This window comes from Peromyscus leucopus, chromosome 7, assembly GCF_004664715.2.
Source record: "Peromyscus leucopus breed LL Stock chromosome 7, UCI_PerLeu_2.1, whole genome shotgun sequence".
NCBI lineage: Eukaryota > Metazoa > Chordata > Mammalia > Rodentia > Cricetidae > Peromyscus > Peromyscus leucopus.
In genome coordinates, this window is record NC_051069.1 from 28,103,231 (window position 1) to 28,130,825 (window position 27,595).

At 50.5% G+C, this 27,595-nt stretch overlaps 1 protein-coding gene across 2 annotated transcripts in view; it reads left to right on the forward strand.

The window, feature by feature from the left end:
• Positions 1–3,561: 3,561 nt before the first annotated feature.
• Tmprss4 (transmembrane serine protease 4) overlaps positions 3,562–27,595 on the forward strand; it is a 33,135-nt gene continuing 9,101 nt past the window's right edge. Inside the window, exons 1-5 of one of the 2 annotated variants that reach the window (XM_037207542.1) lie at positions 3,562–3,892; positions 18,775–18,808; positions 23,256–23,369; positions 24,928–25,080; positions 25,956–26,085. In XM_037207542.1, coding sequence (XP_037063437.1) covers positions 3,890–3,892; positions 18,775–18,808; positions 23,256–23,369; positions 24,928–25,080; positions 25,956–26,085 — 434 coding nt within the window. In that variant the 5' untranslated portion in view covers positions 3,562–3,889. Of the gene's footprint in view, positions 3,893–18,774; positions 18,809–23,255; positions 23,370–24,927; positions 25,081–25,955; positions 26,086–27,595 lie in introns of those variants that run through there. The other variant, XM_037207543.1, reaches the window with a different exon arrangement.

The following is a 27,595-nucleotide window of genomic DNA, read 5'->3' on the forward strand; positions in this document are numbered from 1 at the left end:
TGTTCCCCAACCACAATGTCTAGCCACACTGATAACACCTTAGGAAACATCTCCTGGGTGGGTGGGTGGATGAGTATAAATGGACTGATAGTTGAGTATGGATAGGTGACGGCTGATATTAAGACTCAAATGCGCAGACGGAAACAATTATCAAATAAGATGTAGTTTTATAAACTGGGGCAGAACAAAGGCGTGGGGAAGGAAGGCAGAGGGTAAGGATGGAAAGAAATGCAGAGAGGGAGTGGATAGTGGAAGCTGAGAAAGAGTCTCTGTGTCCCCACGGATTTCTCAGGTCATCTGGAATTAAACTTAGCATGATTTATGAGTGTGTCCTATCTCCCGCAACAGACCAAGGCAGGTGCGCTCGGGCCTGATGCCTCTCCTCCAGCCCTGCACTTAGCGAAGGAGCTGTATTCCCAGGAACAGGGATAACAGCTCCACTCACCAGTTCTTTCAGGGAGCAGATACATCACCTGGATTGTCTCATTAACTTCATTAACAAGCTTATGGGGCCAGTCCTTCATGATGATCTAGATGAAGAGGCTAGAACTCAGAATTAAACAAAATGCCCACAGTCACAAAAAGTGATTGAGATTAGGTGGTAAGGACTCCAGGCTACCAAGGGCCATGCTCTTGGCCAAAGATGATGCAGGTTATGTGAAACCTGAAGCATAGATACATACACACACACACACACACACACACACACACACACACACACACACACATACAAAAGTTTACTTTTATTGCTATTTTTTGTTTCCTTGAGATAGATTCTCACTGTGTAGCTCAGGCTGTCCTGGGACTTGCTATATAGACCAGGCTGCCCTCAAAGTCAGGGAAATCTGCCTACCTCTGCCTCCCAAGTGCTGGGATTAAAGGTGTGAGTCCTCACCCATATCTAGTTGAAGGTACACATGCAGGAGCCCATGGGGGCCGGAAGCACAGGTGGTTGTGGGCTGCGCAACATGGGTGCTAGGAACTAAACTCAGGTCCTCTGCAAAACTGGTGTGTACTCAACTAAGGCATCTCTTCACTCACTGAAGCTTAGATACTTTGAAGAGGTGTTTGGGGGAGGGTGTCTACAAAAAATATATATAACAACGTAAATATACTGCTGGAACCCGCTAGATGGCTGTGGTGGTTTGAAAGAAAATGGCCCCCAAAGGGAGTGGCACTATTAGGAGGTGTGGCCTTGTTGGAGTAGGTGTGGTCTTGTTGGAGGAAGTGTGTCACTGTGGGGGTGGGCTTTGAGGTCTTTTTCTCAAGCTTCACTCAGTGTGACAGTCAACTTCCTGTTGCCTGCAAGATGTAGCACTCTCAGCTCCAACACCATGTGTACCTGCATGCCACCATGCTTCCCACCATGATCATAATGGACTGAACCTCTGAAACTGTAAGCGAGCCATCCCAATTAAATGTTTTCTTTATAAGAGATGCCGTGGTCATGGTCTCTTCACAGCAATAGAAACCCTAATTAGGACAACTGCCTTAGAAGGGGTCACACAAGGGAGGGGCACAAGAGCTCATGCTTCACAGTGACTCTGCCTCCGAACTTGACATACTTGGGAGAGAGGAAAAAGGAGAAGGAAGAGGAAAATCTGTTGAAAGGGAGAGGGAAGGATAAATAAGGAGCCAAAGGTAAGAGAGAAAATGAGAAAAGCAAGCAGAAAAATCTAAAGGGAGAGGTGGGGGGCGTAGTTCTCTTGGTAGAGAGAGGGCTTACCTAACACTTGCAAAGCCCTGGGTTTGATCTCCAGGACCACATAAACCGAAAGTTATGATGCACACCTTATTCTCAGTATGCAGGAGCTAGAGGCAAGGAGACCTGAAGTTCATGTCATCCTGAACTAAAACAGTGAGTTAGAGACCAGTCTGAGTTCCAGGAAATCCTGTTCCCCACCCAAACCCCCAGAAAAGGCTGAGGCCTCCCACAGAAGATGGAGTTATGACTTAGCTGTTTTCATGAGGCACCTGGGAAAGGCAGGCCTGTTTTCTGCAGCCCACAGTGCCTCCATCTCTAAGCTGTGCATTTTCCACCCTTGAGAATCACAGCAGCCACCCCAATCCTGCCTGCAAGCCTCCTTCCCAGGCCTCTGCACTGGTTCCCAGGCTCATCGAGGAGCTGGGGCCAAAGCCAGAGCCGAGTGCTGAGTAATCATCCTGCCACCAGCCCTGCCCTGCAGCGGTCCTGCAGCTGCCTGAAACATAGGCCAGATGTTTATCCTGGCACAGACAGGAACCAAACAAGGAAGACCTAGCTGCAAGTAGCCTCCTGGCCCCTCACTGCCTGACTGCTGAAATTCTTTGAAAAGGAGGGGCCTGTCTACTGAAGTCATCCCTTCCAAGACCTCAACCTGCTCCAAACTTCCTGCTCTAAGTCTTTGCTCTGGGTTGGGGAAGAGTGAGAGCCTTATAGGTTGGCCTCAGATGGAACCAAGGCTACTCAGCACTGACCATAGCCATGGGCCATCCAACCCCAACTATACACCCAGAGCGTTCCGGTGCTCTGTAGTGTCAGAATACCAGCCCATTTGCCTGACTGGCAGTAGGAGAGGACCCAGGCTCCAGCCACCACTTTTCTTCTGTCTGAAACATCTTCATCACCCACAATGGTCAAATACAACAAAATGTTCTCCATGAGGTTATTGTGAGAAAGAGATGACGCACAGAAGCACATTGCCAAATGGAAGAGCCAAGGCACACAGCTGACTGTTCTCCCGGGAGAATCAGATGTGAAACAGAACACAATCTACATTTTTAACTTGTATGTGATGGTAGATTTTGCCTCAGAGAGTCCTCAAGTGACCAGCTCCCTTCCAGCTTTATGGTCTGATCCCAAGGTTCCACTTTGTACAGCCCCTGGCCAGAGTGGGGCGGGATGTGGTTCCAACCGTCCCATGTGGCAGGACAAGAATCAGGAATGAGCCTGTGAAGGAGAGGAGCTGACACTAGCTGTGGCGCACTGGTGATGTCCAAACAGTCGACTATTCGAAAGGGGTACTGGCAGAAAGATCATTAGCCCCACAGCATCACTCTGGGTCCAGGAAATGAGTTCATGGAGGTCTCTTTAGGGAAGAGACCTTGTCTTATAATGCTTGTCTTATAATGCTTCATGGTAAAAGACAGAGTGACTTTTCTACTCAGGTGTTCTTATTCCTAATTAAATACATCCTCAACAACAAAGCAAACAGTGTTGGGAGCTGCAGGGTGACCGAAAGTAGTGTTTTTTGAATTAGACTTCAGAAAATAGGCAAGCTCACCAAAGAGATTCTCTTTAGGGAAGAGACCTCCATGAACTTCCCAATCCTATTGCTTGACACAAGCCAGCAATCTACTCTCCCAACTTCCTGCAACCCCAAAAGCAGACACCCTCACAGTGAGAAGGCGCGCAACGAGAGGAAAGAGAAAGAAAAAGTTGCTTGCCATCACCTAGCCCCAGCCAATGCCCTCCCTCCCGCCCTCCCGCCCTCCTGGTTGGATGGAAGGCATTCAAGTGGGCAGGCTTTGGTAACGCCTTAGGTGTGTCACCTGTCCTAAGGCCTATGAATGACTCCAGGTGTTGTCCCGGCCCTTTAAACTGAGTGTCGTCGGGTTACAAGACTCATAATCATTCCAGTTTGGCAACTTCACCTGTTGAGTTGTAGGAACTGACCAGCCCCAGAGTCCCCAAGTCACTCCAAGACACAGTGGCAGGAGGTTGCTGCTTGCTGAAGGAAGAGAATGCTGGCCACCACGGAGCAAGGCCAGCCTTGCACTTGGGCCGCCTCTGACCAGTGCTGACCGGGGCTTTCTGACCTACTGGCTCATTTGAGGACCCCTCCTGCTGCCTCGGGTTGCAGTTCTCAGCTCCAGGCTGTAAGAACATTAGGAGGATTACCAAAGCAGCATGGTGAGTCTAAAGCCCTCGGGCTGGGGAGGGCAGCTGTCCATAAAGGGCTCTTCTAGTAGCCTGTGGGGTCATCCACTGAGGATGCTGTGACATCTTCCAGGTTAAAAAAGAGGTCACAACTGAGTTACCTCCACTTCCAGCCCTTTGTGCCCATCAGCTCTCCTCTCCCTCCGTCATTAGCCATCCTTAAAGATGGGCACAGAAGTCAGGGCTGTCTTTGTCCTTCTAAATCGTGCTTGTTTCTTTGCATACTGTCTGGGGTATGTTTGCTGGAGCTCGCCATGGTTTCTTCAAAGCAAGGGCTGCTTTGGTGCCATGGTGACCCTCAGACACTCCCTGAGAAAAATGACTCCTGGACTTTTTAAAGAAAACAGTGTAGAGCTGCCCCGAAACAGTCAGGGATGTTTGGGGGGGGGGGCTTCTGCTTTGTCTCTTCGTGCTGTCCCCCACTGAGTATCCCCAGCATCTTCTGCTGCTGGCTTGTCCTTTTGAGGGGGACAACTGAGGACCAGAACGGGGAAGAGATAATCGCTACGCCTAAGGTGGGAGCCAGCAGGATTGATTCTCCAATCCTTGGCAATTGCTCAAGCACTAAAACGAAAGGGTTGGCGAAAGTAGATGCCCAAGAAAGGGGTATGCGACCCCCAAGTACTTCCCGTGGCCCTCTAGTAAAACGTCTAGCAAAACGCTAGTGTCCAGCTGAGGTCAGAATGGCAGGACCACTTGGCTATACTGGACCGGAGCTGGGACTACCCGATGCCTGGTCAGATGCAGTCCTGTGCAGAGGTGTGCCCCCAGGGGGGATTATTGGGGAGGAAAGGAACAGTGTCAGCCTCCTGACTGCGAGCCATTGCTGAGTGGCACTGAGGAGCTCTGGGCTGCCTCTTGGAGGAGCTGCTAACAAGGGTACCATTTCTGAGGCAGCTAACAGAAACAAAACCTGTTGTACAACCCAAGACCAAGGGGCTAGCTCTCTATGAGCTCCTGAGACTAATTTCACTGAGTCTCAACTCATCCCCCATCCCTGTAGAAGAAAAAAACAGTGTGATCCATGAAACCCTTGATACGCACATAGGGTGAGCGGCGAGGATAAGCAAACCAACACGGGTGAATAGGCTCTGTACACCAGGAAGCCTGAGCAAAAGTAAGCACTGTCACTAACAATGAACCCTCTCCAGGAAGTGATAGACAGGACCACATCTCACGCTGGCCCATTGCCAGCAAGGAATCAAAGCTGCGTGCTGCTGGTAAGGGGGAAGGCAGGTGGGTACCGTGAGTGCAGGGTCAGGCCAAGGGTCACGAAGCAGAGGCAGGCAACATGACAGCTAGTCTGCAGAAGAGAATTGCCAGACTCAGGCCCCGAGAAAACCACTAAGCTACCCGTGTGTGTGACAATCTGTTCTTTCCCATTGATGAAGGCAGGATGAGCCTAGCTCCCAGCCTACAGGAGAGGACGGGGTAATCCAAAGCCAGACTTAGCTCCCCCTGTTCCTCCCCTCTGTCCTCCTGCCTCTCCCTGTCAGAGCTGGTCAAAGTCCCACATGGAGCTGCCTCTAAGCGATGTTTATTCAACTGGTAATGTGGAGGGAGAGCTAGAGCAGGCCGCCAATCCCGGGCAGAGTAAGAGCCGAGTGCCTGACCTGGACAGGTGCCATATGTACTCTGCAGCTGAAACCAAAAGGGACGTTGGGAGCACTGGATAGCTGTCTTGGCCAGGACTCATTACTGCTCAGGAAGTCCTAAGCACACCATGGTCCAAAGACGAGGGTGTTATACCCAAGCAAGGCAAGGTGATACTGCCCAAGGTCAGTTTCAGTCCCTCAAGGTGCTCTCCACTGTCTCTTTTTCTTGCCAATCTGTACAGCCCCCAAATATCTGGTGGGCTTGGCTGGAGGACTGTGGCAAAGGAAGAGGCCGGCCTGCTGGCAGCAGGGACCTGGTGGCATGTGGGGGACCCCCTCAGACTGAGGCACGGAATCCAGAAGCCCTCCACTCTGGTGATGTCCTCCTGGCAAACTGAGAACTGAGCAGTAGACAGAGCCTGGTGAAGTACCGAGAAAGCTCTCTCTCCGTGTCTGCTTCTGCAGCTCCCTCTCTACCCGGGGGAAGAGAACCTGACATTAATGTGGCTCCAGGTAGCCAGCTACTTTTAAATAATCCACCCTGGCCACTGGCCAGATGTTTGGCAAGGGGTGGGGGTGTTGAGACAATGTCTAGGAGCTGCCTCAGAGGCACCCACAAAAGAGAGATTACAAGGTACTCCTGAGCCAAAAGGGCAGATCTCTCCAGGGTGGCTGGACGCTATCCCAGAAGAAAAAGTGCTTGCTTTGGACTTCTGGAAGGATGAGCCAGCTCTCTTCAGACAGAGAAGTCAGGATTGATGTCTATATAGAGGGAATTGCATGAGATGGGTAAGAACAAGGGGCTGCATGCTACGGCTGAAGCACGATGTTTAGGGAGCAGAAAGATTATAGGGTACATGCTGTCTGATCCCTTTATCAGAGAACTCAGCCTCAGTGTCTCCCCCGATCCATTGCTCAGAAGCCAAGTCTAGAGAAAGGCCTCAGTGGTCATCAACTGAGTGGTCTCCCTCCAAAGGACCGTGCCCCCCCCCACAAGTCCACAGTATTGTTCCTTGTACAGTAGCAGAGCCTGCCTCATCAGTATCAGATGGCCCTAGAAATGCACTGGGAGATGAGCGCAGATACATCTAGAGATGTCGGGTCATCGGGCAGTCACACCACCGGAGATAATTCACTGAGACACCGCTGTGAGGCTGGATAGAGAGCCCAGAGAACCAGGATTCATAGGGTGAGAGAAGACGGGACAGGAATGAGAGCTGCAGGGTGAGGAGCCACTGGAACTGAGGAGGAAATGATGGGAGAGATGAGAAAACAGACCCCACGAGGGGCTCAGAAACTCCAGACCAGCTCCCCAAAGCCCACGGACTGCTGGAGGCCCTCATCCTCAGGCCTGAGAATCTTCATAAGCCTCAGATTCCCAAGTACTTATTCTGTTCAGCCTTCCATCTTGCCCAGATGCAAACATCAGCCTTAATAAGGCACTGCAACTTCCCAGCGACTCCTAAGACAGTGAACTCCCTGTGCCTGGAATAGACTTCAGCCGACCGCCACCAGAATATGAGCTTCCAGCCTGTCTCCATCTTCTTAACCTCAGACAGCACACACCTGGAATGGGACAGGCCCTATGTAAATGTACCTGAGGCGTGAGTGTCAGTCAGTCAGTCTGTCTGTCAGTCAGTCAGTCAGTCTGTCAGTGCATGAGTGAGTGAGAAGTGAATGAATGACAGAAAAATGATCCAAAAACTGAATCCCTTGTAACCAGATTCTAATCTAGGTGACGGAAAGCAAAGTTCACCAAATCCAACTTTTAAAAGTGCCCAATCCTACCAGAAATAAAAGCATTTCTGCCCCTGCGAACAGGAGCTGAGGGTGAGAGAACAGGCCTGAGCCTGCTAGGAAACCCCGGCAACAGGAAAAGGGAGAGTCCGACAGAGACAGTGTGGCAATCCCCCTGCATGTATTTAGCTACACCGCCCAGCCTGCCACTCTGATTAAACATCAGGATTGCAGCAGAGAAACCGGTAAACAGATTTCAAAACTGCAACACCCTCTCCTCCTGCCGGCTCCCAGGATGCTTTCCAGCTTCTAGTGTAAGCCACGTGCAAATGGAAATTCTTAGGTGGCAGGTGAAAGAACACTTTCTGGAGGAAGTGGGTGACAAAATGAAGTGGCCTCTCCAGGGTGCGGAGGGGTCTTCGGTCAGGGGGTATGCTGCACCCCCGGCTGGTGGGGCAGAGATGGCCCATGCTTAGTGCCCTGGCTGAGGCCTTAATTTCTCCCGCTCCAGCCTGCCTGCACTGGTTTCTCCACTACTTATCTGGGAACCTAAGTGTCCACCATAGACTAGGTTCTAAAACGACCCTGGAAGGTTGGGAGAAGACGCAAGATCTAGACTCTGGGTTGCAAGGCTGCATGGAAGGAGCAGGGACAGGCTAAACGGCTGCCCTCATCCCAGGCAGAACGCGGCCCTCCTTCACGCACAGATGCCAACAAGAAGGGAGCAACCATAGCGCCTTCATCAAGGAAGCAACTGGGGCCCCTTTGTCCCACTGCCACGCTGACACCGGGGACATCCCCACTGGCCTATCCTGAGGAGCTGGAGTCCCTGATGTCCTACAGAGTCACAGCAACTGACTTCCCATCTCCCACCTGATTAAGACGTGCACGCAGCCCCCGCCGGTCAAGAGTCACCTGACGTGCGGTGTCTCCCTCTGAGTATGACACCCGCTCTCGGAGACTTGGAAATTAGGAGAAGAAGGCACAGAGAAGCCAAGTGAGTTGAAAAGGGTCACTCAGCCTCTAAGAGGCAGAGCTAAGACTTCAAACCCTGGAGGTCTCCAGTCTGCCTCAGGCTGCCGACCCCTAGGACCAGCACATGGTGTACCCTGATCTACTGTGGGACTGGGCCCTCCCATTTCCCTACCTCCATGCTGCTGGGCTCTATAGCAAAGTGTGCATGAAGTGGAGACGCTAACACCAGAGGACGGAGGAAGGGCGTGGGGTTCTGCAGACTCCAGCCCCGCCCCTGTGTCGTGTCGTTCCCCCCCCCCCCCCCCCCCCCCGCTAAAGATAACAGCAGTAGGGGCCCAGGGGAGCAACACACACAGAAGGAAGCCCCTGGGCATGATCAACTCGAATCTTGGAGAAGGCTGGGACAAAGTTTCACAGCCAGTCTGCTCAGGAAAAAAATGACCCATATTGCCGCGAGACCATTAAGGAGAGAAAAGTGATTTAAAGCCAAGCCTGACATGGCGGTGCACACCTGTAATCCCAGCATTCTGGAAGCTGAGGCAGATGGATTGCCATGAATTTGAGACCAGCCTAGGCTACCTAGCAAGTTTCAAGAAGTGAATCAGGCCGCAGACAAGTCTCAGGCAATAGAAGCTGCCAGCCAGCAGCCAGCAGTTCCAGATCACAGACTCCTGAGGAAGGGCTTATGAGGCCTGGTGCGTTCTGCTTTCAGAGCCCCACTGAAACCCAATGCAGATTCCCATAAGCAAAATAGAAAAACCAGAGTGGCAGCGTTTGGAAGGACTGTGGCCTCACCCACTCCTGTCCCATCTACCCATCCCCAGCACTGACGGGGCTCTGCCTAGTAACCAAGGACGGTAGACGCCACTTCCAGGCCTACCTCTGTCTGCTTGAGAAACTCCTGCATGGCCCAGCTCCTGCTCACAGACACCCCCTCCCCATTTCTAGGAGGCGCTTCTAGCTGTCACAATCTCCCCTCTGCCAAGACAGCTCCTGCAGTATCCCCATTTGTCCTCAGGGTCCTCTTCGACCTCTTCCTTAAGACAGTTTGAATGGCTGTGTTTGCTCTGTCCTTCTGTCTGTCTTGGCTTCTCTGACCTTCATCTGCTACCTCCTCTTCAGAGAGCAACTGATGTCATTCAGCTCAGGTCCCTAGCTGCCCTGGCTACTCTCTGCAGATGTCCTTGGGCCATAGTCTGTCCCCATGTCAGACTCCTAGGCCTAGGAAGCCATCAAATTAGCTGTCGGGTCCTGTCACATCCATGCCAGATGCTCTACAAAGCTCTTACCAGTTAATAATGAATAATTTCCAAGTATCTACTATGCCAGGTACTTGCGAGATTCTATTCAAATATTGTTAGCAATTATTAAAAACAGGCTATCTGCTCACGGGCATAAGAACTCTGCCCCTTGTCTATAGCTGGGTCTCCAGCCCCTGAACAGTGACTTTGTGATTGAATAAAATAGTATTGTTGCAATTAACAGTTACTGCACTCTGCTCCAGCCATGAGCATGCATATTTGGGACTCATTAAGAGGAATACTTATTGAAAACTAGTCTCTGTCTGTCTCTGTCTCTGTCTCTGTCTGTCTCTCTCTCTCTCTTACACACACACACACACACACACACACACACAGTTGAGGCTCTCAGTGGTCAAACAACTTGTGTACAGAGGTGGGCTTCAGACCCAGGTGGCAGGATGTCTCGGCCTGTGCTCCGTCCACTGCCAAAATGCCTCTTCTCGCAGTGGCATCACAGCAAGGAGAAACTTCCAAAGCCCTTGCAGAGTTATGTGAGTGGGCAGGAGAATGAGAGAAGAATGCCAGGTTATGCAACATCGAAGTAATAATGCAGAGAGGTCCCGGAAGCACCACCAGAATGCTATTTATAGGCTCTTGAGTTCAGAGTTCCCAGGAAAGCCATCAAAGAGTCACCAAGTCTTTTGCGGGCAGATCAGCAGCAGCAGCAGCTAAACTTGTATACAGAGGTGGTTGTCCCTGAGGCATCCAGAACAAAGCAGACTGCTCCCTTCTGCCCTTGGAGAGAAACCTTGCTGAACCCGAATACCGTGTGATAGCACAGAAGAAACCAGACCAGCACATCTGCTTGGGAAGAATAGTCACCGAGGACACCCCCCCCCCCACCAGAGCCTCTGAGACCCTTCAGACCACAAAGATCAACCAAGGGGACCATAAACAACAATGGGATCAGGAGAGGACCAGATGAAGTCCCGTGGGTATGGGAAGGCACCCAGCACCCAGCAGGTGGGGCGTTTCTGCGGAGTCTTCCTCACAGTCAGGAAGTTAGATTTATACCCACATTGCAAAGGGGGAAGCTGGGTCCAGGAGACACTGAGAATTGTCCAAGGACTCTTCGGGGCTCAGCAGAGGAGCCGGGCCTTCTATAGCAAATCCCCTTTCTCCTTACCACCATCTCCCACCCTTTCGTGTTTAAGGGACAAGCCAGGACAAGTCAAGGCAGTATGGTTTTTAGAGACAGCATCAACTCTGTGGAATTCTTTTATAACCACCAGACTGCATTGCAGGTGGCAGCTACCTGGTTCTGGGAAATACAGTGTTTGGAGAACTCATGTAAGCTCTAGTATCCATCAGTCCTCCCCAGCAGGCAAGCGCCTGAGCCGCCGCCTTATGATCTGACCCTGCCAGAAGGAGAAAGTGAGCACAAGAACTCTGTGTGGACCTGGGCAAAATAGAAGAGTCAAGAATTCAGAAATGTCGGCGAGAACAGACTGCTTCCCCTGGGTCTTCCCCAAACATGCAAGAGAGAGCTCACAGTAGTGTGCCGCCTGGAGCACAGCGCCTCCCCCGGAAGCCGGGCTGTCCCCAGTCAACGCCACCTAAGAGGCCTGTACTAGTGCCTCACTCCTGGCCTTCTTACTGTCCTGACCCAAACGTTCAGGGCAGAGAGCTTGCAAGCCCTGCACCACGCCTTCATCCACGACATAGGGATCCTTGCCTCTTTACCCTCCCCCCAACCCCAGCCCTACCTGCAGTTAAGAGCCTTGCTGTAACACAAAGGTTGATTCTTAAATGACAGAGCTGTACAGCGGGCTGGCAGCAGGATAAAGCTGGGTCACCTGACACCTCCCGCCCGCCCCAGGCCTTGCCCTGTAGCTATTATACCTTGGAATGGGGGGGTGCGGTTCCGGACTCAAATTGCCAGCAGGTCAACACCTATGTGGTTTATTACAAGGCACAGTGGTTTCTAATGTAGCAGCAGGGCTGAGGTTAGATTAAAGGCAGGCCGTGAGGACACCTACACCGGCACCCATGATACAGACTGCTGCTCCTATACGTGAAAGCTGGTGCCTAGCCTGTTTTGCTGGATGGACATCCTGAAAACAGGGTCGCAAGGCCAGGGACTTCTCAGAAGCCAGCACGGTTGCTGCCGCTGAAACCCTGTGTGCACCTTAAACGGCTGCATCACAGCAAACCCCTCCCTGGCCCCATGATGAAGCGCCCCTCCACAACCCCTTCTTGTCACCTTACCTGACATTGTGGAGGCACCTAAGAGACAGGGTCTTGTGTCCAGCCTGATAAAGGCATCAAACTGCCTGCCTAGCAGCAGCAGCTGGGAAACAGAGGCCTGTTCGCAGTGGGACAGAGGGTTAGATGCAGATTCAGGGATCAAAGTGGCTTAAGGCCACCTAGAGAGCCCCCTGAACACCTGAGCTAGCTGTGGCCAAGACTCGCTCTTCTTGCTAACTGCCAGCAGCCTCGGGTCTCTTGGCTCACTCACAAAGCAGTCCCCACCCTTTCCCTGGGGTGCCCCTGTCAACCTGTCATTGGCCTCAGCATCCTAACTACAGAAGCTGAGAGCCTCAGAGGGTCTGTGTACCCATCACCTGGCAACAGCAGCATCTTTAGCTCCAAGGTTTCCCTCTGAGACCAAGGAAAGCCAGAGCCCGCCTCATGGGATCCCGAAGCCGCCACAGAGAAGAGCAAAGCCAGACAAACAGCCTTTGGGTTCTGTGGTTCGTCTTCCTCATCTCCAGCTCTGCTAACCTCTTCTCAAGAGCAAGGCAATGTCTGGGGGGGGGGGGGCAGAGAGGTTAGCAGGGCAAAAGAGCTGGTCGGCTCTGTTCCTTGGGCCTCTTTGTTATTCGTTGTGGAACACTGGCCCTTCCAATGTGAAATAATCAAGTGCCTCACCGTCACGGTGCTCAGTGGCCTGACAGAGCATCCTAAATGTACAGCAAGTCAGAAGTCACACTCCCTTGGCTATCTCTTTGTGGCTTCTCTGTAGAATTTAAAAACAAAAACTCAACAAACAACAACAAACAAAACTGAGTGGTAGTGGCACATGCCTTTAATCCCAGAATTCAGGAGGCAGAGGCAGGCAGATCTCTGTGAGTTTGAGGCCAGCCTGGTCTACAAGGCAAGTTCCAGGATAGCTAGGGCTACATAGAGAAACTGTGTCTCGAAAATTTAAAAAAATAAAATAAAAATGCTGCCTGATATCTGGGGTCATTGTCTCTGGCTAGAGGCAAAATGAACCATTTGACTTTTGGAGCTCAGCTAAGCCTAGGAACTTCTCCAGGATTTAAAACATGGAGGGAGGGAGGAACCACAGCTGAGAACGGGCAAATGTGGTAGAAGATGGAAGAATTGATGGGAACATTAGCAGAGGCCCTCCTGGGCACCAGGGCCCTGCTGTCTACTTGCTTTCTGAGAGGCGGCTCCTATCACCACTCATAGATGCTTTGGCAAAGTCAAGAAGCAATTCCAGGTCCCTATGCCTCCCAACCTCGGAAGGGCTGTGGAGCTCCTGAGGGTGATCTCTGCGTGTTGACTGTTGGCTAAGCACAGGCAACAAGACCACATTGCAGAAGGGGAGAGACTCAATAGGGTGCACCACTCCCAAAGACACTTAACCACACAGGCCCTTGAAACTGCCCGGAAATGAAAACAGAGTAGTCCCCCGAGTCTAGAAGCCCAGCCTGGAGAGCTGGGTCTGCCCTTCACTTGCTTAGAAACCACAGAAGCCACTTTGTGGATGTGAACTTTGGCTTTCAATTCTGTAAAGTGGGGATGTCTCTGGGTTTCCCAAAGATTAAATATAATAGCACCTTTGAAAGGAAGATGTTGCAAGCAATAAAACAAGATTCAGCCTTCACAGGTGGGTTCTGGATTAAGGCTGTTCCCTTGTTAGTGACCGACTAAAAAACAAAGCAGGAAGATGCTCTGAGCTAACCAGGTAATGGCAAGTGTTTTTCAACCATCAACCATCCACCCATTCTACCTCCATCCTGGGAACCGAGTGTCTGAGCATTCTCAAACTTCAATTGTACTCCAGCCAGCAAAAGCTTTGTTCCAGAGGAGCCCTAAGTCGGACATGGGCTGAATCAGACCCACGAGCCAGAGCTCTGTACAGTCTGGATCAACAAGGCAGGTGGCCTGGCCCAGCCAACAGCTCTGACAGAAAGGGGAAGGACTGGCTATAGGGGACTGTGCTGAGGTAACGGTCACCAGTTCAAGAGGTTAAGTTCAAGCTGAGCATAATCAAAGGTATTTCTAGCAATGAAGAAGGAACCACGACTGGTCTTTGTTTGCTTTTCAGCATTCCCTCTTCTATGACTCTAGGGCAACATTGTTCCTCTGTCTGCTTTCAGGGACAGTAGCCCAGAACGGTTTCTAGAGGCCCTTTCAGCTCTGCATCCTTGAACACTACTGGACCTGCCAGTGGTGGGATATGGTGGGATCTTAGAGTTCCACGTGGTCCCCGAATGTCTCAGGCCCATCCTTTCCCCAGTTCAGGACTTATCCTGAGCTGAGAGGGGATAGAAGCATCCTTCTGTTCTCCTTTCCATTCTTCTCCGAATGTCTCCAATACTGATGGTCCCCAGTTACCACTCAGGGCCCTAAAACACATGTATTGACCACTGGCCCTGATACCCATGAACTGCAACATCTCTGTTTGCTGGAAGTTTGACAGCCTTACATTTCCAACCTCTTTCTGTCATAGATTCTTGTCCAGAGCCTTCAGGAAAGGGCAGAGAATGAGCCACGAAGTGGGAGATGTAGAGGCTACAGCATGGTGCCATGAGGACAAGAGCCGAGCTCCTCAAAGCACAGGCAGGTGGCAGCCTTTTAGTCTCTCTTAGAACATTGGGTGCACAACGTTGGCTAGACCATGCCTTTGATTCATGATAACATTTCACTACTGATCCACACAGTACTGATCCACATTAGTAACTGGTTAGCTAGTTACTTGGTTTAAGAATACAGTAAGCTTCCATAAATCTGTACAAACACTGGGGCTTAGCAGTAACCTATAGAATCATGAGATTCCTCCCTTGTCCCTCACATGCACACCCATGCCCCTGCTGAGGTAGATGGGCAAGTCTCCTTTGCTTGTTAATTCAACACAAATTGGCTGCACTGCATATATTTAGTATCTAAGGAACCATGTTAAATGCACTCTGCTGAGGTGAGCACCACCCACCCATGTCCATCATGGGAGTCCCGTGTCCATCATTCCTTTGCTTCTTCATGAAAAGGATTCTGAGCTGCATGGAACCTGTTGGGACTTGATCCTTGTTATTCAGTTGTTTATGTTTCACTTTTATTTGATATAACTTGTAGTTCGTTTATTTTGACTTCAGTATGATATTTTATTGTGTGACTGTATTTATGGGCTGATTTCTTAAAGGCTGACCCAAGACAAGTCTTAAAGCTAAGATAGGATCATTAATTTACTCATCCAACACTATTCAATACTCACCCTATCCCATGCACTGTCAGAGAGAGTTTGGATACAATGATCAACAGGACAGTATTAGTCCCTTAAAACCACAACTTGCAGCTTTGAATTCACTTGCTTGTTCCTGGATTTGTTACAAATGAGTACTGAATGTTTTGTATATCCACTAAGTAGCCAGCACTTGGAAGCATTGCCCACCATGAGATATCAGGCCACTTCAGCTCATGATGAGCAGCCAAAGGCCAGAGAGGTGTAGATTGCACATTTCCTTTGTTCACTCTGTGTCTGGGCTTCCAGCATAATCCCTTGCCCATCATGGGTACAGTCAATGCCTGCTGAATTAGTAAAAAACAAAAGAAACTCGTCCTACCTACCTTAACTAATGCAGGCGTGTGTACACAGGTAGAGTCCGTGAAAAAGAATGAACTGATGGGAAGGGCCCGCTGAATAGATGCTCTTTGTATCCAGCTCCCTCCTCTAGCCTTCCACATTCCAACAGACACCCTACCCTGTTAAACCAAAGCCCAAAGGCACCCAGCCCACAGGCAAAGTCAGTGTCAATCTTTCAAAGACACACAGAATCTTCTCTTTCCCTCATACCCTTGCCTCCCCTCCAAACTTGCCTGCTTCTAGGTAGCTCCTCCATCACTTGCTCACACTTGCTCCTGACTGCTGGCCCCTTTCCATCATTCAAGTCACAGTTCAGATGTGAGCTCTCCAAAGAAGCCTCCCTAACTGTTCTGACCTTTTCCCTTGACCCTTACTCTGTCTCCATCCTCTGAAGGCTTCCCCTAACCCTGTGGGGGGGGGGTTTCTGGCTTATTACCTGGGGTAGTCCACCACCACCCCCACAGGCCCTTCAAGGGATGTAGCACTCAGTTGACTTGTTTGGGTGCCTCTCCCAGTCTGCTGGTACGAATGCTTCTTGATCTTTAACTCCAATTTCTTTTTGGATCTGGGCCTGGCACAGTGTGGACATTCCCATACATCTACCTACTTCGGCAGACATTTAAGGCTAACACCCTGGGTACCACACACTTGGTTTCAGTACTTTTTAATCTGGACCTAAGTTCAATGAAAAGACTTCTCCAGTTTGTGTGAACACTGCTGTTGGTGTTGTTATCTCCTGATTGAGTATTCACAGGGCCAGGTACCCTGGCCTGTTCTCATCTTCATCCTGAAAATTGTCCCCTCCAACAACCAGCCTGGTGATGACCAAGGAGAGACTGGGAACGACCAGAGCCCAGAGATCAATCAGTTCAGTCATTTGTAGGCACAAGCCAGATACTTAACATAGAAAAGAGACCAACACAATTTTTATTTGTCTCTAAATAAAATTTAAAAAAAAAAAAAAAACAGAAAGAGACAGAGTCAGAGAAATGTGGCTGTCCAAACAGAGAAGGGCTACAGAAGCATGGGGATGGGCAGGTAGGAAAAGGTGGCCATGTGTGAGCCAGGCACCAGAAAGCTCCTTTTATTTCTTGCCCAAAGGCACAAAATCAGTAGGAATCAGAGCCTGTGGACTATTGCACCAGCCATTCGTAGAGACATCAAAGGGTAAAAGCCCTCCAGCAGACTGCAGACTGCAGATTGCAGAATGTAGAAGGAGGGAAAGCAGGAAGGAGCTCCCCTCCCATCACTGGGGCCCCCATGTTTAACATGAGAGCGGGTATGTCCCTGTAACCAGCCTAGGATTCCCACCCAGGCTTAGAAGAAGCCTTTTCACCCCCTAGTGGGACCAGAAAAATCCCCAGTAAGAAATGTACAAGATCCTGCAGCTTCTTCCCATCGACACTGGGCATCCACGACACCCATACAGTATTGGCAAGTCAGACCCTGGGTAGAGGCTTAAAGCTCAGACGGAGCTCAAGGACTCCCCATCCTCTACCAGACCTTCAAGACAAGAAGATCAAGAAGGTTCTGAGATGCTCGAGAGATAAGAAGGGTTCAGAGAATGGTGTAAGCATTACCGCTCTGATGGAAAGGTATCCTGGCAGTCAGGAGCCAAGGAATACTGCAAAGTCACTGTAAGCACGGGAGCTTCCAGTTCTGCTCTAAGGAAAGGTTTCCCCAATGTAATAATAACTCTGCCCAGGCCGGGGTGGTTTCCCCAGCAAAGTTGTTACAGCTCTGCTCAGGTCCCCCTGAGTTAACAACCCTGCTCCGCTAGAGGAAGGTTTCCCCAGCGAAAGGGTTACAGTCTCTGCTCTGGCTCCAGAGAAAGTTACAGCTGGGCTTCACTCCTCTGAAAATGTCACACTGCACAACAAACCTCACTCAAGAGATTTGTTAGGAAGGAAGGATCCAGGAGGGTGGCTGCCTTGGATGAGAAACAGCAGCAAACTGAACAGAGTGCAGCTCTTATGTAGGATTTCTTGAGGGGCGGAGCTTTCCAGAGTAGCTTGGGATTGGTGGGTTTTGGTGGTCTGATTCTGGAGCAGGCTCAGGGCTTGGTGGCATTTTGTGCTCAGGGATTGGTGAGATTCTGTGCTCAGGGACTGGTGGCATTTCAAGCTCAGGGACTTCAGGGATTGGTGGGATTCTGCAGCCTGACTCTGTGGCAAGCTCAGGGACTGGTGTGATTTCAAGCCCTGGTCCTGGGGTCAAGTCAGGTTCAGGGTGTTTTCCCTTGGCCCTTTGCACCCTACAAACGGGAATCTGGGCATCACCCTCCCTTTGACCCTTGCCTGTAGGAAAAGGAGTAAACATACTTTGCGTAGGAGCCTCTGTATAGACAACTCCCATTGTTTGAGTCTCTACAGCTGTGTGTACATTGAGTGCACATGGGAAGCGAGTGGCCAAATGCAGGAAATGCCTGTGCGCATGTTTGTGCACATGTTTGTGTACATGTGTCACAGCAGAACCGCGACCCCACTCTCAGGAATGCCCTGGTATCCTGGCAGACTTCTGTTTGAGCTTGCCTGTTTTATTAGGTGTAATCCACATGCAGCAAACGACTCCGTGAACACACCTCCCAGGGAGTGTCTAACACACATGAACACCATGTAGCCAACAGCCACAGCAAGTTCTAGAAGTTTCTCAATATTCCAGAACATTCCATTGTTCTTCTTCCTATAACCACCCCACTTCCCCAGTAGTAACCACTGCTCTGACTGCTAGCACCCCTAAACTTTACCTCCTGATTCCGTGATGATGTCATTCAACAATACACACTTTCCCGTGTTTAGTTCTTTCTTTCTTCATTATGTCATGAAGTTCATCCATGGCGTCGCATTTAGCGCTAGCTTTGGATTGGTTCCTATCATGCTCTTGTGAGAAAGTGTCTGACAGAGCAACTTGAAGGAGGGAAGAGTGACTTGGCTCACAGATTCAGAGAGCTTAGCTGGCCGCACGTGCTTAGGCAAGAGGGGGTGGGTAGTGGAGACCAGCTTACCTCTTAGGATACTTGGACAAGGAAAAGAGCACAGGGAAAGCTCAGGGCAAGACGCCCTTTCTAGGGACTTGCCTCCGTGATCTAAGTCCTCCAATGAGGCTCCACTTCCTGACTTTCACCATTTCCCAATAATGCTGCCCTGCGGCAGATACCTCAACCAGTTCAGCCATCCATTACGTGAAGTACTGGCTGGTGGGGTATAAACTAGCCACGCTTCGGCCATGTCTACGGATACGAAACACAGGCTGATTCATGACTTGATGGCTCAGTAGATCTGCTGTGGGATGTAATCACACACACACACACACACACACACACACACACACACACACACACACACACAAGGAATGCTTACAGTTGGGAAGCAGGCACTGCTGGTCTGGGTCTCAGAGGTCCCCTCACTCAACTCGCCATTTTTCCTTCAATTACAGGATCCGAACAGTGACCAACCCCTGAACAGCCACGGTAAGCTCAGGTCCCCGGGCCTTTCAATCTCAGACACTGTAGTGCCAAATGCTATGCACGACGTCAATCCACTGTCCAGCCATCGTCCAACAAAAAGCATAAGTTCTCCTAAGTTCCAGGATTTGTTCTTAAAAAGAAAGAAAGCCTGGGTCTGAGGAAATATGACCAGCAGGCCCAAAAGGCCAGGAACAGGGACAACCCCCCGGTCTATTCTTCGCGCCAGGCCCTGAGCTGCACAGAACTGGGCTGCCGCAGTGGTACAGACAAGTCTCCCGCCTCACGGAGTTCATGCTATCAAGAATGAGGGGCACTGGTGCTTCCCTGTAGGAAAGGAAACGGCTGTGAATGCCTGATTAAAGGAGACGAATGAGTGAATAACAGAAAATCCCCAATCTTAAGGGTTTTACCCCCTCCTATTATATTTTCTTAAATCACTGACGCCTACTCCCGATAGCCTATACATCAGCAAGACAAATAAATGAACAGGGAACAAATTAATGGGAACAAATCCGGAAGACCATGGGCCAATCCCCCTCAGGTGAACATCTTATTTGAGTCACAAGTTAATAATGACCAGAAACAATAACTCAGCTAGTGGAAACTGTACCTCCTTTGTACTTTAGAGTTTAATGTAACAGTAGACCATGAGGTCCCCAAAGAGTACCAGGCTGCCCGTGGCTCTTCCTGTGTGTGCCTTAGCCAGTGAACAAATCTAAGAACTGCCAAATCAGAAGGCAGCTGAATCAGCTCCAAACAGGAAGCTGAAAGAAAAGACCTGTGCTGTATCAACCAGGCCGTATCAAACAGGCTGTATAAACAAACCAGGCCATATCAACCAGGCTGTATAAACAAACCAGGCTGTATAAACCAGGCTGTATCAACCAGACTGTATCAACCAGGCTGTATCAACCAGACTGTATCAACCAGGCTGTATCAACCAGGCTGTATCAACCAGGCTGTATCAACCAGGCTGTATCAACCAGGCTGTATAAACAAACCAGGCTGTATCAACCAGGCTGTATCAACCAGGCTGTATCAACCAGGCTGTATCAACTAGGCTAGCTAGGCAAGTCAACTAGCAACAGCGGGGGTGAAGGAGGGATGGAGGGAGGGAGGAGAGAAGGAATCTGAGCTCCTGAGTGTCAGAAGTCATGAGTAACATCCAGGTCATTCAACACCAGAAAGTCAACCTGCCCGTGTGACTGGGGGCTGGGGCAGGGGCTGGCTGCTGAGAATTAGCAGTGAAGTCCATTTGGCTCAGAGAACGAGGCTAAATACACTGCTTAGAAGGTTGAGAGTCGTGAAGTGAGGTCCAAAAGCCAGTGTGAGAGGAGCCCCCAATTGTCACTTAAGAGGGAAGGGACAGGGTAAAAGCCACCTTCCTGGAAGCTTGTCTAGAAGCAGTGGGCAGGACACACAGACAGAAGGAACAATCATAAGGGGGGAGGCTGTCTGTGAACTTGAGCTAAGTGTGAAACCACATCCCTTCCTAAAGAGGGAGGCAGGTCTTCCCTGAGAACAGCCAGGACACACTTTGGGCCAGGACACGGGGCAAGTGACCCCTTCCAAGAGATTGTTCGCTATCCAAGAAAACAAATCAGCCTCATGTTCCCAGAAGCAGGTGTCCAAGAAACAAATCAGGCATGAATAATTGAACAAAATACTGATGTGTTGGTGGCCACAGGAACAGAACAATTTCTGAAGAGCTAGTGTGGGAACTTTAAAAACAGAACTACCTAGCATTACTGATAAGCTGCTTTGTGCCAGGTCCTAACAATGTACAGGCAACACCACGTCATATTCACATCCCCACTGCAGGGCCACTGTGCAGTTAAAACTCCCTATTAGGGAAGCACAAAGTTTGAGCTTTCTTATTGACAGTCACTGATACTGTCGTTTATGGGGCACAGGCCTCTGACAGACACCAGCCTCGGCTTCCAATGAGCAGAAGACATATGCCTAGCATTGCTTGAGGCAGAATAAAGTGAGAGCTGGGGGTAGGACCGACAGGGTGCACTTAAGAGAACAGAGCCAAGAACTGATCGCTTCCCATCATGGACACTCATTGGGCATCTGCTGTGGGACAGGCTCTGCTCTGGGCACTGGAGACGCAGGAGAGCACAAAAGATAGTCTTCATGGCAGCTTCCTCTCCACTTTGGGGAGGGGTGGGAGGAGGGAGAAAACAGAAGATGTCGGAAAGTAGGTCAGAGGTAAGTGCTTTGAGGGAAAACCAAGCGAGGAAGGGGGATGGGAAGCGTGGGATGGCTACGTGGGAAGTTCTAGAACGGGCTCACACGAAGGAGATGTGGAAGAGGTGAGAACGAGGTGAGGGAATAAGCCATGTGGGGGTGAGGGCAAGAGAGCCCGCCTACTGCTTTCTAGGTTTCTGGAGCTGCTGTGTTTAATGCCCAGCTCCCCTGGGGATGAAGGCCCCCCAAAACACCTCCTAAGTTCATTGCCTGAAAGGCACCTGAAAAGCCAGAGCCTATCTCTGATGCCGACAGGACTTTTCACAACCTTGTCGGACTTCATCTCCTCGGTAGCCATGTGTATTTGTTCTTTTGTGCCCCTGTGACCAATATACCTGATACAAACAACTGCATGGAGACAGAGTTCCTTTTGAAATAGTTCCAGAATCTCTCGGCGCATCATGGTGGGGAAGGGTGTGGCAGAGCAATTCACAGGATGTTACAGAAAATGGGCTACCTAAAGGAAATAAAAAGTAGGCAAAAAAAAAAAAAAAAGACTCCCAGAGATACAGCCTTGGGGATCTACTTCCTCCTGCTAAGACTTACCTCCCTAAGTTTCTAGAAGTTTCCAAAATAGTACCACGATTTGGGGACCTAACATCCAAACTTATGACCCTGTCTGTTGTGATGTTTCAGATTCAAACTATGACACCATCTGAAATGGATGTGTAATTGTTTGTTTGTTTGTTTTACAAATTTTAGACAAGGATAGTCTCCCATGTAAACTCCCTGGTCCCAAACTCACGCCAGCCCTCTTCTCCCAGATAAAGAGTGAATGCTCTCACTAGATAACAGCCCAGGCACGTACTCTCTCTTGTTCAAAACTTTCAATGGCGCCTCACTGCTTTCAGGACAAATGCCAAACCTTAGCATGGTTTTCAAGTCCCACAAAATGACTTTGTTGTCCTGCCTCCCAACAGGCTTTGACCCACCTCATTCTCCAGGACCTTAGACACTCACAGCACACACATACCCTCCATGCCTGTGTCTCAACTAGCCCAGAGCCTCTGTTCCCTGTCTCTTCCTGTATTGCTCAGGAAGCCTCCCCAGCATCCCCAGGTGATGTCTCTCATCCAGCACATACTTTCTTTCACATGGTGGTCTGCATTTGTGTCCTGTTTACCTCTTCCCCAGACTCTAATCTCCTTAAAGACATGGACCATGCTGGGGACTCGTTGTGTATTGGACTAACATGGAGATGGGAACATCACAATACATCTACTCACAAGTAAATATCAGGCCTCTGCTACATGCTCACTGTGCGGAGAGGCAAAAAATTAAGGCAGAGGACTGGGGGTGTGGCTCAGTCAGTAGAGCGCTTGCCTAGCATAGAGCCCTGGGTTCCATCCCCCACTCTGCAGAAACCAGTAGTGGTGTGTACCTCTAATTCCAGCACCAGCAGGATCAGAAGTTCAAGGTCATCCTGGTCTACATCTAGAGCATGAGGCTAGCCTGAGCTACATGATCTTGATCTCCTGCTTTTTAAAAAAAAAAAAATTATCAGTGAAGCAAATGGATAAGAGGAGTAAATTCTAATCTTCTGTAGCACTGGGCATGGGGTGCAGGGGTGCGAGAGGGGAAATGAAGTCGATGACATTTGGTGTTCTAAAAGAGCCAGTGGGAGAATTCTGGATGTTCTCAGCACACACACACACACACACACACACACACACACACACACACACACAAAAGTCTTACATGATAAACATAATAATTACCCTGATTTTTTATCATTATGTATTACATACATGTGTTAAAATGTTATACTATACCCAATAAATACAATTATGTATCAATTAAAAATATATACAAGAACAGGGAAGGATAAATGATAATATATCATATATATCATGGTAGGTGCCCAAGTACATGCTTGATGAGCTTGGACCCCTCCCAGGGCAGGGACAGGTCAGATAAGGCAAGAATGACATCCTCTTGTACAGGCTAAGGGCAAGACAAGGGGAGGTGGCACCGGCTGCCAGCTCAACTGAGGAGTGCTTACGAAGGATAAGTAAATCTGGGCAAGGGCGGGGAGGTGGGTGAGTACGTGTTCCTAAATCTCAGCCTTGCCTGCAGGGACAATCCCCACCAACCAAAGCCATGCCCGGGCCATCCCGATGCAGACTAGGGACCTTGGCAGGGATGGGCTCCGAGTGCTGACTGCACACCCCTCCCGTCTGTCTCCTTCTCTCTGCAGACATCACTGCCTTTCGCAAGCCCCGCAGGCCCCTGGAGACCTTCAAAAAGGTGGGGATCCCCATCATCGCAGTGCTGCTGAGCGTGTTGGCCATCGTGATTGCAGCCTTCCTCAGTAAGTTACAGCCCCCACACGACTTTCACCCCACTCACCCCGATATGTGACAGTATCCTCCCTCACCCCCTCAGTAAGCCACAGCCCTTACCCATCCTCCCACGCCCACAGTCATAGGCAAGTGATCTGCACAGAGCTTTGGGGGGGGGGATGAATCCTCATGCCTCCTGTATCCACCCCTGCCTTGAAGGGAGCCTTCTAAGCAAAAGGGGAAGGTGAGCGCATCCCCCAGCTCTCCCAGATGGCTTCTCTTCCAGATGGTTGCTCTACACGTGGCACCCATTCCCAGCCCACACAGGCAGTTGCAGAGGTGCCCACCCCCAGCCGCCTCCTTCCCATCTTCTGCAAACTGACAGCTGGTGGAGGGGCAGGGTGGGGAGGGCTGAACAGAGTGTCTGTGCAACCCTGCTGTCTGGCAGGTTAGAGAACATGTCTGCCTATAAAGAGAGGAGGGACAAGAGAGACCAGGGAAGAGGCCCAGGCAGACGGAACCCTCTGCTCACCTCAGCTCAGTCTTCATTTCAGCCAGGGCATTAGCCCTGATGTGATCTGGGGCAGGCCACTCTGTGACAGTGATTCCCACAGTTACAGCAGGGACTGACCACAGCTTTCACAGCAGGGAATAGGAGATAAGATTAGGAAGCAGGGATGGGATCTTGGCTCTATCATTTGAACCCGTGTGTCCATGAAGAAGGCCATTGACACACCCCCACACACTATGGAATGTCTTTAAGCATCATGAGCAATAATGAGCTTCCTTATGTGAAGAACCTGGATTTGAAAACCAAAAGCGAGCCGGGCGGTGGTGGCGCACGCCTTTAATCCCAGCACTTGGGAGGCAGAGGCAGGCGGATCTCTGTGAGTTCGAGGCCAGCCTGGGCTACCAAGTGAGTTCCAGGAAAAGGCGCAAAGCTACACAGAGAAACCCTGTCTCGAAAAACCAAAAAAAAAAAAAAAAAAAAAAGAAAACCAAAAGCGTGTAGCAGGCAGAGCCGGGACCCAAGGTATGTAGTGCCTGTACGACCCCGGCACGGCTGGTCTTTGGAGAGCCTATACTTAGGGCTGGGAGGACATTTATACTAGCAGCAGATACCACCCATTGATGACACGCAGAGAGTCTCTGCTTTAACCCTTTATTCTACACTTGGACACTGAGGCTCAGAGTCCGCAGAGGCTGGCACAGGACCCCAGTTTTCCAGCTGAGCACATCTTCATTGTAGTAACAATGGGTGTCCACAGTTCAGGCACTGCCTCGATCCTTGAGAGCCTGGGGTGATTGTAGATGTATAAAACCCCAAATCATTTCTTCTGGATGTTGGCTGACCCAACCTGATGTGATTGTGTTGGGCAGCTTTCTATTGTTGTAACAGAACACTTGAAAACAACCCCCAAAGGTTGCCCTCTGACCTCCAGTCAGAGCCACACAGCCACACACAATAAATAATTTATTTTTAAAACTGGCTGCCTGTCTCCAGCCAACGTGACTTTTAGAAAAAGCAGCCTCTCTCTGCCCGCTTGACCCCAGCCCTCTTCTGCCCTTCCCTCGTGTGCCTTCCAGTCAAGGTGGCTCTGGATAAACACTACTTCATCTGTGGAAGTCCCCTGACCTTCATTCCGAGGGGGCAGGTGTGTGATGGCCACCTTGACTGTGCCTCGGGGGAGGATGAGGAACACTGTGTCACGAACTTCACTGAGAAGCCTGGAGTGGCCGGTGAGTCCAGGGACTGAAGGGCAGGAGCGATGGGGGAAGGATGCTTGGTGGTGGCCTCTGCCCACTTCTTCGTCAGTGTCTAGTCCTGCAGGAGAAGGTCCCCAGGAGCAAGATCGTGGCACATCTACCTTCAGGTCCCAGCACCGGACAGGACACACATTCAGAAAGGGTTAACCAATGGCCCTGAGGGGACAGGAAAGTATAGCCAATGCTGTGCTGGCTGTACCTGCTGGGTTCCTCTTTGATATCTCAGTGACACTACAAACATGGTCACCATGTCACTTAACCAGCTAGTCACCCTTCCCTTCATTGTGTTAACTGAAACATGCTAGGGAACAGGGCAGGGGAGGCCCCTGGAGGAACAAATGTTTCAAGTGTGAAAATCGGGATTGGCTAGCTGGGACTGAGCCACTAACACAGCGCCCAGAAGACAGGTAATGAGACCCTTTGGGTCCGGGGCTGAGTGACTTCCTGTGTATTGACTGTTACTTAGTCAGATACCCATGGGCTCCTGCCACGCTAACACCGATGGAAGTTCTCACTTAACACCTTCTCTGACCTTCCATGCAGAAGCTACCAGGTCCCTGGCTGAGATGTTTCCCCAAACTGGGCAAGCTGTGTGGGCCATGGCAGAGCCATGATGTCACTGCCTATCAAAACTGATACCTCTACGAGCAAAAAGAGAGGCTGTCAATCCTTGTCTCTAGACAGCTGGTCAGGGTTCCCCCTAGCTGCCATCCAAATCAGGCTCTGGTCAACTGGAAGAACTTCACTTGATGTTGACCGGGTCATCAGTTCTGGGTTGGGAGCAATGGAGGGGGGGCTGGTCTAGAGAGGCCCCACCCACCCGCTGACCCAGGCTCCTTCCCTCCCAGTCCGCCTCTCCAAGGACCGATCAACCCTGCAGGTGCTGGATGTGGCCACAGGGACCTGGGCCTCTGCCTGTTTTGACACCTTCACAGAAGCACTGGCTGAGACGGCCTGCAGACAGATGGGCTATGACAGGTATCCAACCAAGGCTGTAGGAGGCTATCACCTTACCCCAGCAGCCTCTGCTCTCCTTTGCCTGCCTTCTGTCTTTCCTTCCTTCCTTCCTTCCTTCCTTCCTCCCTTCCTTCCTTCCTTCCTTCCTCCTTCTCTCCCCCACTCCCTCCCTCCCTTCCTTTCTCTTTTCTCCTCTTCCCCTCTTCCTCCCTCTTCCCTAAAACTATAGGCATGGGATTCTTATAGAACTGTGTTGGAGTCCCAGCACTTTCACTTACAAGTTGCACGAAGGTTAATCCCCCGGCCTCAGCTTCTCCTGACCTCAGCCAGAGGAAGTAATGCCCATCTCACTAGAGGAGGATGGAGTTCTTTTCTCCCCAGTTCTCGCTCGCTCCTTTGTCCTTTTGTACAAAGTCCCTGACCATAACACTAATTTGCATATGCAAAGTCCTCTTGGTTAAAATTTAGCAGAAAGGAAGAGTGGGGGTGTGGCTCCGTGGTAGAGAGCTTGCCTGTCACATGCCAAGCCCTGGGTTCCATTCCCAGCACTGGAAAACAAAAATAGCAAGGACTCGCCTGATTCTGTTGGGGCTCCTCCGGCAGCAGCAGCCCCAGCTCTCTCAGTGAACCACAGAAGCAGGTCCAAATCTGGAGTGGAGGTACATGCAGGGTAATTAGCATTACATATATTTATATTCATTTGATCTTGGCAGAAAGCTCAAAGCGCAGTTATTATTAAATGTGTGTTACAAGTAGGTTCTGAAAGAGTAAGTAGCTTGCTTAGGCAGAAGCTGGGAGGTAGAGAGCTAGAATCTGCCCACATCCCTGATCCTGGACACCACAAGTTCTCTAGTGTCTGCTTGTAGATCGGGAATTCTCTCTCCTCAAAAGGCTCCATCAGTGAAGGAAGAAGTGAGAATTGATCCCTCCAGGAGCCAGGTGTTCCTCTGCAAAGAGGGATTCCATTCTTCCTGGCAAGCTGAACTTCCTCAGAGACGGAGCCCAGAGACAAGACAGAAACGATGACGACTAGACAGACACTACCAGTTAATCACAGAGTTCTCTCCAGAGATCCCTAAGGCAGCCTCAAGGTTTTGTCCAAGAGATGCTTTGGGCAGCCAGAATGAACTCATCAGGCCTCTGTCCCCGCTGGTTCCTGGTTATAGTTTCTGCTCTCTGGGTGGAGCTCCCAACACCACCCTCCCCAAAGGGACACCCCTCCCCTTCCTTTGGAAGGACAGCAGGAGGCATGCCCGGCACCTGCTGCCCCTCTGTGCCACAGCCAGCCCCTCCTCCACTGCAGTCCAGCCAACTGCAGCATCAGCTGGACTGCACACTGCAGACTGCAGAGTCGCCGTTATGAAACCTGGGGGGTTTCCTGAGGTTCTTAAGGTGGTAGCCTCCCGGAATTTCTGCCTTTCTGGAGAGCACTGAGGCACTGAGCTCCCAGGCCTCTGGGGCTATATGATATCAAAGTTCATTAAATTACTCATCAGGCTGTATCGCTGTCCTGGGTATGTTCACCGCCAGC